Consider the following 11,034-nt stretch of genomic DNA (forward strand, 5'->3'; position numbering starts at 1 on the left):
CAACAAATACTTTAAAATAAGTCTATACCACTAATTATTCTGGAATAAATTTATTAATAGAGATACATGTGTGATTGTTTTACATTTTTGAGACAGAAGGAGGATTATAGCGAGTTTAGGACCTATGACTTTGGAGAACATTTTGAGATAAGTATTACATCAGTTGAATCTCCTGGAGATGGCCAAATTAGTTTGGATGGTACTAGTACACTATATGATGAAATTATGTTTTGTTATTCCCAGTTATTGGAGAATGATGATTATAATTTGTATGTACCTATTGAAGGAAATCCAAATTGTAAGTTTTTTATACATCTAATTCTTATTCTTCAAGCTTATTAGAGAAAATTATTGAATATTATATTATTAATTTAGTCTTAGTTAAAGAGGAACTTCCCAAATTACTGAGTAATGTAGGATTTAAAGAAAATTTTATAAATTACAAAAAAAGTAATCAAAATGTAATAGAAAAGTTAGATGACTTGAAGAAAAGAAATGAAAAGAATCAAAGTAAGTTAAAAATGAAAAATCCAATTTTTTATAACACTTAAAAAAAAAAAAAATCAAATAAAATAGAATGTGTTCAGGATTTAGTTGGAAGCTGGCAAATTATTAGTGAAGAGTCTGATAATATGGAGCAGTTCTTACAGAAAATTGGTGTTGGAATGTTAAAAAGAAAAGTAATTAATAAAGGCAGCTACACCTTAAAAGTTGAAATATCTAATGAAAAATTACTTCTTATTAAGATAGAGCCATTTTTTGGGCCTACACAAATTCTGAACTGGGATTTGTCAGGAGAAATTTTTATAGAAAAGAACCCTGAGGTGGGAATATGGAGAAATAGAGTTGAGTTTATTGAATTTAAACATGAAAAAACCAATAATCAACTTGTTACTGCAATTTGTATGACTCGTGAAAGTGAAAATCTACCTGGTAAAGTTATTGAAACAAGATGGACACAACCTGGGGATAAAAATACTAAAATTAAGTTTATTAGATACAGGTAAGTTATAATAACATATATGCAAATATTTAGAATTTCCCGCCTATTTGTGTAATGAATTACATGCAAATTAGGCCACTTATTTTTGCATATCACAATTTTGTTAAAATTTCATAACACTCATTTTTATATCAATATATATTTATACATACATAAATATATAAATTAATTATTTATAGATTTATTGATGAATTTGGAAAATGTACAATAGACGTATTTAGAGCATTTAAGCCCAAATAACTTAAAAAAAAAAAAAAATTAATTTAATTTATAAGTATATAAAAATCTATGTATCAAGAAAAGTAGAATAAAAAATGAGCGGGAAAATAATCGTTGCATCCCCGAAAACCTTTACAGGTGTACTTTCAGCTTTGATTTTTCCCCAGCTGACAGCTTCATCGGGAGAAGCTCCAGAATCAGAACCATCAAATTCAGTTGCACTTGATATGTAAACAGCATAGTCAGCCCCATTTCTCATTAAATTTGCATTACAAGTGTGGTGTTTAGGAATTCCTCCTCCAAGAATTATGATTCCACTCTTTTTAATATTAAGAGCAATATCATTAATTCTTCTAATATCTTCAACAACATCAACTTTAAGCCCCTAAATAGCAATAAAATAAATATTTATATATAATTGAGCTTTAAATGAACAAAATCAACTTACTGGGTTCCTATATGAGTGGAAAAATAAGTTATCACCTAATGATCCATCAGTAATTCCTGGACAGAAAACTGGTATATTATTTTTGTAGCACCAATAATAGAGAGATTCATCATGATTAATTTTTCACCCAAAAAATGGATCATTTTCGAAGGTGTCCAGTTTATGGAATCTTTATTTTGCATTTCAAGCATTTCATCAAATAGAGGCTGGATCCATTCCTCAAAATCTACATAATTTTGATTTGGAACTAGTAGATTTCCAATTCGATTCCAACCTTTATTTCTAAGTTCACTACCTTTAAGATTAAATTCACCAAGAAATGTACTCCCTAAAACCTTAATAAAATCTTCCTCAATGCCACCAGCTGATGTCACAATTACATCAATCAACTTATTCTTTGCTAAATACACAAATATCTCACGAAGTCCTGATGAAATCATATTTGATGTAAAACTTAACCAAATTGTACATTTCACATTCTTTCTGTATTCTAAATCATTATATGGTTCTATTTCATCTGGTTCAATATTTTCATCTGATAAACGCCAACTTAACATTTTATTAATCTCATCAATTGCTCTTCCAATATTTGTAGCTTGGAATCCCATCTTTTTAATATCCTTACAGTATTCTTTGATTGTAATATCTGTAAATTTATTTTTAGACGGACCCAACACTTTCCTACTATTATCATCAATTGGTTCGCTATGTAATAGCACGCTATTTTTAGCCATATCTGGAATATCTCCAGAATTCCTTGAAGAATGCATTTCAATACTAATTATTTGACTATTCTTCTTATTTTCTTTTCTTTTCTGATAATCTAAGTTTTCTCGTCAAACTTCTCTGTTTGACCTAATTTCGTCAAAATTTACGTCTAACACTTATCTGTCTAGTTTTAAATATTTCAATGAATATAATTGAAATTAAAATGAACTATTTTTTCATACAAAAAAGGTTTAAATTGAGTTAGTTCAAAAGAATTTAACTAGATGTATATATATATATATATATATATATATATATATATATATATTACATACATTAGCTATAGCAAAGATACATATTGTAAAGAATCTTTTAATATAGGTTACTGAATACTAGAGTTACATAAATATACATAAACAATTCTAAAAATATAAAATCGTTGAAGCTAATCATTGCAACTGCAGCCAAAAATTCCCACTATCATGTAATGTACTTCAATTTTAGTATTTTATCGTTATCTGATTGTTAATATTGACAAAAACTTTGGCGGGCATTTTTAATTGGTATTAAAATTCATTTGTAAAAATGAATGTTAAAAAAAAAAAAAAGTTAAAAAATAGAATAGCTGAATTGTTATTGATAACTCTTAGAGATCATACAGCAAAAACTCGGAAAATATTGATTTATTGAAAAATCTATGGGAGTAAATACCACTTAAATCGAGAGAAAGAAAGAAGAAAGAATTTTGAATAACACAAAATTCTTATAAAATTAATTCATCGTAGTACTTAAGTTCTTATTAAAATAAGGTAATATATAATTAGTAATTGTACTATGTCATTCATATGTAGACTTGTGATCACGCAAAATTTGGCGGAAAGTACCACTACAAAATTGAGGGGAGTTCTTGTATATTATTGATTAATTTTTTTTTTAATTTATATTGACTATTAATTTAATTATATTTTTAAATACACGTAATATATTACTTTGGGCGGGAACTTTGCTCAATTTATCAATAAATAGTAATAAATTAATAAATATATAATTAGAAAAATATATTAAATACGTATATATTAAATAAGTAATAAAAATTGAAATTTTACGTATATAATAATAATTGGAATTAATAAGTAAAGTCTAATCTGATTATTACAGGTACCTATGACTGCCCCCCATTAGGAATTTTAAAAGATTTATAAATCCCTCCCCCCACGGTAAAAGGTGTAAACATACGCAATTAATAAATAATGTATGTGTTGTATGCCCGTATTTGACAAGGGTGTTGATTCCTTTTAAATTAATTTGTCCCAGATTTTTATTGATATATGGTGGCAGAGAAACAACAGGAGCGTCATACTAATGATAAGAAGCGAAAGTTCAGGCGTCCCTTTCAAAGGTCACCAACGAATGGAGCTCAAAAGAGCAGTATAGGCAAAGAAAAGGATAAAATACACAACAGATATGTATCCACAAATGCAAATACTGGCGGAGGTTTGCATGATAATCACGTGAATGGCAATATAAGTAGGAATTCTAAGGACGTGAGTGAAAGTTCTCATGAGATTGTAAGCAATCACAATGGAAATAAAGAACACATGAGTAACAACGAATCACGTCTAAATAGCAATAAGCATGTCAACAATGTTGGTAGTTCTAACAAAAACTTCTCTATTAACAATGGAGGTGTTAAGGACCAATATTATAGTACTCATAGAGATAACTCTGATAAGGGCCAACACTCTAATGTTACTAATAATAATAGCACTTATATTACAGGAAATGATGACAATTCTAAACCCAGCCATGCAAAGAATAATAAACCCGAAAAGATACAACCAAACCATCATCAACAACAGAATCATCAACAACAGCGTCAGCAACAGCATCATCAACAGCATCATCAACAGCAGCATCATCAACAACAAAATCATCAACAACAAAATCATCAACAGCAAAATCATCAACAGCAAAATCATCAACAGCAAAATCATCAACAGCAAAATCATCAACAGCAAAATCATCAACAGCAACATCATCAACAGCAACATCATCAACAGCAACATCATCAGCAACAACAACACCAGCAACAACACCAGCAGCAACATCATCAACAGCAACATCACCAGCAACAACACCAAGGCCAAAATACTACCCAACATCCCAAACAAGTTAGTCAGAGACAGATACCATCTAACTTCCAACAAAAGCACCAGACATACTCATCATCGAGCCATAACAGCCACCACGAAGGTAGATACAACCAAGATAGAAGAGGAAGAGGATACGGATACTCAGGAAATAGACAACATAATCATGGAGGTTCTTCCGGAGGCGGTTATGATCTGAATAGAAAACAACCTCCCCCATCTAACTCGGGTGGAGGTGCAGGAGGGACTTTGCACAACTCTCAATCTAAACTTAACCAACACAACAAATCTCAGCAACACTTCCAAAATGGCCCTTCCAATAATACTGCTGTTGAAAATACCACTAGCATTAGCTCAGAAGTAGAAGCGACATCCACCTCATCTAAACCCGCAAATACTACTGTAATATCATCAACAACAAATACTTCCAATATTACTAATGTTACGCCTCCTACTACCACAACAAAAGATGAAGGAGGAAAACACTATTCTTCTCAAAACAACAATGGCATTAGTACCTCTAGAAAGGATTTCCATGCAACTCCAAATAGAAGAGGAGGGGATTCTCACTACTATGGGTATGGCAGGCAACATGGCGCTCGAGAGCACTCAAACTACCATCAGCACAAAGACAGTATTGGTAAAGGAGGACCACATGGAGGTCACCAAAAAGACAATAATGACGCATCTCTCAAGGAATCAAGAACAATTTCACACAAGAATTTTTCAAATGGGAAGCCAGGGTCTGGAGCAACAACAACAACAGCAGTAATAGGCTCCGAATCTGAACATAATCTTACAACTAATGTTGAGCAAAGACAAAAGAACCAGCCCATAAGTCAACAACAGCCTCAGGCTCAATCACAGAAACCATCCCATTCACAACAGAGCAATAATTCTGATTTTATTGCAGAACATAAGGATGTGACTAAAGATGACTACCCTAGTACTCAAAAAGCCAATACAGATCATAATTTGAGATCAAATATTCCTTCAAATAGTCACAACCAATACAGTCATAATCACAACTTCTCTAATAATGGTTCATGGAAAAATCAAAATGGCGGGGACCACACATATGGGCGCCATGGTAGATATTCTGGACCAAAGAATGTGGGAAAGAATACAAGCGCATGCAATGGCGGGCCAAACCAGAATTTTGTTCATCCAAAACATTCAACAGAGGGTAGCGGAGGTCATATGTATGGGCAGAATGCAGTAGGTGGTACAACTTCGGAAGATCTAAAAAAGAAGAAGAACAAGAAGAGGTTTAATAAGAATTTGAGGAATATCAACAACCAATCAGGAGGGACTAATGGAGGTCAAATGTCCACTGGTCACCAAGTTGGCGGGCATCCCAAAGAAAGACCTAAATATGTAACTGGGGATCAACAGAAGACACATAACGGAGATGTATTTTCATCAGCTTCGCCAAATGAAAATGAATCCAAGAACATATCAAATAAGGCCCAAAGTGGAGTTACTCAGCACCCCTCAAATATAGAAATGAGTTTAGAGAAAGGGAAATCAGTTGATTCTAGAAAGAAGTTATCTACAGCTTCAAATGAATCAGAGAATACTGGTTCTGCAAAAGTGACAACTGGATCAAATTCCATGAGTAATAAGTTATCTTGCAAGGGATCTGAATACTTGGATGGAAATAACAAATCCGCTGATTTTAATATCAATATCAATATTAATGAAAGCTCTATTGTTGCAGAGAAGAACGACCTAAAAACAAACAGAGATATCGAAGGAAGAGAGAAATTAGAATCGTCAATTCCAGCTTCAGAGAATAATGAGGGAAGTTCTAATAATACTGGCGGTAGTGGCAATGGTAATAATATGACTCCTACTAGCAGCAGTAGTAGTAGCAATAGTAATAGTAACAGCAACAGTACTAGTAGTAGTAGTAGTAGTAGTAGTAGTAGCAGCAGCAGTACCAGTGGAGTAGTTGGACCATGGAGACGAAGTTTACATGGAGGCCAGACTGTCGACTCCTTAGAAACTGTAAGGAGAGCTGTGAAAAGTCTACTGAATAAAATAACTGTGGAAAAGTTTACAGTAATAGCAGAGAAGCTTGCTGTATGTATTGATGAGATTAAGAATGTGGATGAGCTAGAGGAATTAGTGAAGCAAGTTTTGGATAAAGCAATAACAGAGCCTGATTTCTCAGAGATGTATGCAGATTTATGTCAGATACTTAAATGGAGGAGTCCAGTACTCGTGAATAAAGATGGAAAATCAACAATTGCTTTTAGTAAAGCCCTGTTGGCAAGATGTGAACAAGAATTTAAGAATATGCCTCGAAATATGACTCCAACAGATGAAGAGCGCGAGAAATACGATTCGGAGGAGCTAGCAATATTGTATAGGAAGCGAAAGTTACATGTTTTAGGGATAATCCGACTGATTGGAGAACTCTTCATTAGAAAGATGTTCCCAATGAGAAGTTTGAATGAACTAGTATTTGATCTAGTAATGATACAAGAGAATCCTGATGAATATGCTGTAGAATGTCTTTGCCAATTGATTATGACTACAGGATATTACTTGGATTCTAATGAGAAATCACAGATGATTGTGGATCAATGGTTTGGAAGACTAAGAGAATTACAGAATACATCTATTTCCACAAGATTGAATTGTTTAATCCAAGATGTTTTTGACCTTCGAAAGCATAAGTGGGTCAAAAAAGTTCATAAACAAAAAGCCAAAGCACTGGCAGATATTCTGAAGGATATTGATGTAGAGGATGTTCTAGGTGGAGCAGCAATTGCTGCACAGTATGGCTCAGTTGTAGTTGTTGGAGAAAGATCCAACCTCGTTGGGAATTCTGCTTATTATAACTATATGACTTCTCAGGAAGAGCTTTACATTTCAAAACAAAAGAGCTTGCAAAAGCAATAAGTAGTATTAATCACAGTACTAATTTAATAATATTGGTACAAAAGAAGAAAAAAAAATCATCCTCAGATGATGCATTTCAATATTTCTGATTTATATTAATTATTTATTCCAGTTATTTTCCCCTCATTTAAACCCTCTAGTTATTACTGTAGCTTTTGTTTAACATAACGAATATTAAATATATTTACTGAATTTGTGAAATTAATATGAATTCTTCTTTATTTGTAGAAAATGAAAGAGAAGTCAAAGAAATATATTGTTTAAAAATTGATAATTTGTATATAAATATACAGGGACTTAATATTAACAAAGAAGATTTCTATTAATTATTATATTTTAAATATAAATTTAAGAAAATTTATGATTATTGTATTTATTTTTTCTTAATGTAATTATTATGCCCTTTTTACTTTTTATTCTTGTTTATATACACATTATATATTAAAATTTATTATTTTTTGACATCATTTGTTACAACTTCAATATTAGGAATTTCATCAATACCTTCCAAACGAACAGTAATAGTACCTTCTTCAGGAATATTTCCTTGTGATTCCATACTTGCTTGCTGTTCTAATGGAGAAATTCCAGAAATCTCAGTTCTCATTTTCCCCAAATGTAAACAAAGAATCTAAGATCAATAAAGAAAATGAATTAATAATTTCTTTTTTTTTTTTTTTTTAAATAATTAATAAAAACTTACACTCATTGTAATTTTCTTCATTATATAATTTCTAGCACCAATAGAATCTGAACATAAAGTTTCAATATCTCCATTACTTCCATATGTGATTGTAAAACATTGATCAGTACTTGGAGTAGTATCTAATGGAGTTATTATTTCATCTAATGAAATGGATTTAATTTGTTTCTAAAATTTATTCAATAAAAAACAAAAATTATTAGAAAATTTTATTAAATAAAGAAAGAATGAAAAAACTTACACCATTACTTGAAATTTCAAATTCTTCATTAGATAAATGTGTTTGAACAATATCTCCAGTTGATAAATCTGTTAATGATGGAATTCTTTTTAATACACTATTCATATCAAATTCACATAAATCTTTGCCATAATTGTATTTTCTAATTTGTTGCATTTCACCTTTCACTGCACTAAATAATCCAAGTAATCCAAATAAAAGTGTTACCTTCATTTTCATTAAATTAAATTTATATTATAAATATTATATATTTTTGTATGTAAATATTATTATTTAAAAATTAGACGTTTTTTTTTTTTTATTTCAATAATAGTATTATTACTAAAATCAAGTCTTTAATTTGTTTTTTTCCTCTCTTCTTTCCTTTTCTATCTCTAATTTATCTTTCTCTTTTATATATTGAAATTTGTTTAATAAATTTCAGTCTTTTCTTGTCCCTCTTTAATCAGCTTTATATCAATTTGACATTTCAATTACTTATAATTTATTATTATTATTAATGTTGTTATGATTTTTTTAATTCAAATCCACATGCAATAAAAAAAAATTTTTTTTTAATGCATGCAATTAATTTACTATCACTCCGGTATTACGTAATTACTATTATGCCGGTATAGAAATTAATGAAATTTATCCACATGAAAATTATCAAATAATAACAATAATGAATGCATGCAAAGATGATAATAATAAATATGGAAAAAATTTGGTATATTTAGAAATATTAGGCATAATGGTAAGAGTAAATTGTTTTTTAATATTAGTTATTAATATAATATTATTTTTCATGAATAATGAAGTTTTGATATATTAAGAAATAAATTCTTAAATTGCACAAAAATTATTAAAAATAAAGCTTTTAAAGTTTTATTATTTAATTAATCCGAATTTTAATAGGCCAATAGTAATAATAATAATAATTATTATTATTACTATTACTATTATAAGGTTGTAAATACTCAGTATGTGCAAAATATAGAATATATATATAATATATTGAAAATACTAATATTTATTATTCTGATTTCCTATCTAAATTTCTAGTTAGCTGCTCTTCTTTTCATTTTTAAATAAATCTGGTCAATAATCCACTTGCGATCGTGAGGAATATATCTACGATTTGTTCCATCCCGACTAAAAATTAATAATGTAATATATAATACATAAAATCAAAAATTCAGGTATTATTAACTTACGTGAGCATGCATATATCATAAAGTGAGTTAATGTATTTTACTAAGTCTTCAATACTGTACGTAACTTCTTTTAAATTAGAAAATGCACATTTTATGCTTTGTTCATAAATTTGACAAACTCCTGAAAATATATGAAAAATAAAAATTAATTTTTTTTTTAAGTATCAATTAAATTATTTACAAATTAAGAAATTCAACTTACCATCAACAGCTTGAGATACAGAGTCATAATCCATATAAGATCTTGTACTAATATTATTAGAATATTGAATTAATAAAAGAGTATGAAGTCCTTGATTTTGTGCCATTATTATAATAATTTAATTGAAAAAAAATATACAACTTTAATATGTAGAAAGAATTAAAAAATAATTGAGAAATAGTATAACTTTAAATAATTTATTGAGGAATATTATTATTATTTAATCTGATAGGTTTCCACTTAATTTATATTTAAGCAAGTAAATTATTTGAATTTTGTTTATTTTCTTTTGACTTCTAGTTTGATTTATAAGAGAAAGAAAAGAAAAAAAAACCAAAAATCCAAGAGGCTTTTTATTATTATTTTTTTTTCAAAGATATTATTTCTTCCCTCTTTGGTTTATGATAATGAAAATTGTGATTGTTTTTAAATTATTATCTATATTAAAAATTTCCCATCATTAACACAATATGCGGTTAATTCCTCCAATTTTTTACTTATTAATAATATTTATTTGTTAATATTACTTTAATAATGTGGGAAGACCATATAACTAATAATATTGCATTGGCGCCACATTTTCTCAATTTTTTTTTCTTTTTAATTACAAGAATTAATAATATAATGACAACTTGGCGCCAATGCATTTTTTTTTTCTGTATTTATATATTTGACTAATTGTGTGTGGGGCGGTTACACAAAAATTAATCTGGAAATATTAATTTAAAAAAAGAAAAAAAATGATATATAAATTTATAGTTAAATATATAGAATGGCCAGATTTTAAATCGAAAGTATTATTTTAGATTTTTATCAACAGAAAAAAAAAGAAAGGGAAAAAAAGAATAGAAAATGAAATAGTTTCAAATTTAATTTAGTATTAGTAAATACTAAATTATGAAACTATTAAAGGAAAGTTTTATAGTAACTCTTTATTTAAATTAAAAAAAAAAAAAGACAAAATTCAAACAATTCTTTAATATTCATTAAAATATAATTCCAATCCTTGTCAAATATCCAAAATTTAATTTAAAAGATGGTAAATACGACATTGACGCCTTTTGTGGGTTATTCTACAATATAAAATTGAAAAACCTATATTGGTGCAAGGAGCGGTTTGCATATTGCTTTTGATCAGAAAAATACTGCCCAACAGGTAAAGAATGTTTGGATATTATTCCTATTTTTTGGGATAAAAGTTGATAAAATAACTTTTATTTATAGGGTGGGAATGGGAAAACAACCTTTATTATT

The 11,034-nt window shown here is 28.9% G+C and overlaps 5 protein-coding genes across 5 annotated transcripts; 3 read left to right on the forward strand and 2 right to left on the reverse strand.

The window, feature by feature from the left end:
- Nucleotides 1-66: 66 nt before the first annotated feature.
- Nucleotides 67-342, forward strand: Chro.20422 (hypothetical protein). Its single annotated transcript, XM_661220.1, has 1 exon — nt 67-342. One exon carries the CDS (start codon nt 67-69, stop codon nt 340-342), a length of 276 nt encoding a protein of 91 aa, XP_666312.1.
- A 290-nt stretch (nt 343-632) lies between these two features.
- On the forward strand, nt 633-1,007 carry Chro.20421 (hypothetical protein). Its single annotated transcript, XM_661221.1, has 1 exon — nt 633-1,007. One exon carries the CDS (start codon nt 633-635, stop codon nt 1,005-1,007), a length of 375 nt encoding a protein of 124 aa, XP_666313.1.
- Nucleotides 1,008-1,705: 698 nt separating this feature from the next.
- Chro.20420 (deoxyhypusine synthase) lies at nt 1,706-2,440 on the reverse strand. Its single annotated transcript, XM_661222.1, has 1 exon — nt 1,706-2,440. The coding sequence occupies one exon, from the start codon at nt 2,438-2,440 to the stop codon at nt 1,706-1,708; it is 735 nt and encodes a 244-aa protein (XP_666314.1).
- A 1,266-nt stretch (nt 2,441-3,706) lies between these two features.
- Chro.20419 (asparagine-rich protein) lies at nt 3,707-7,438 on the forward strand. Its single annotated transcript, XM_661223.1, has 1 exon — nt 3,707-7,438. One exon carries the CDS (start codon nt 3,707-3,709, stop codon nt 7,436-7,438), a length of 3,732 nt encoding a protein of 1,243 aa, XP_666315.1.
- Nucleotides 7,439-8,340: 902 nt separating this feature from the next.
- Nucleotides 8,341-8,601, reverse strand: Chro.20418 (hypothetical protein). Its single annotated transcript, XM_661224.1, has 1 exon — nt 8,341-8,601. The coding sequence occupies one exon, from the start codon at nt 8,599-8,601 to the stop codon at nt 8,341-8,343; it is 261 nt and encodes an 86-aa protein (XP_666316.1).
- Between the last annotated feature and the right edge of the window lie 2,433 nt (nt 8,602-11,034).

Source organism: Cryptosporidium hominis (genome assembly GCF_000006425.1).
Source record: "Cryptosporidium hominis TU502 chromosome 2 CHRO012124, whole genome shotgun sequence".
Taxonomy (NCBI): domain Eukaryota; phylum Apicomplexa; class Conoidasida; order Eucoccidiorida; family Cryptosporidiidae; genus Cryptosporidium; species Cryptosporidium hominis.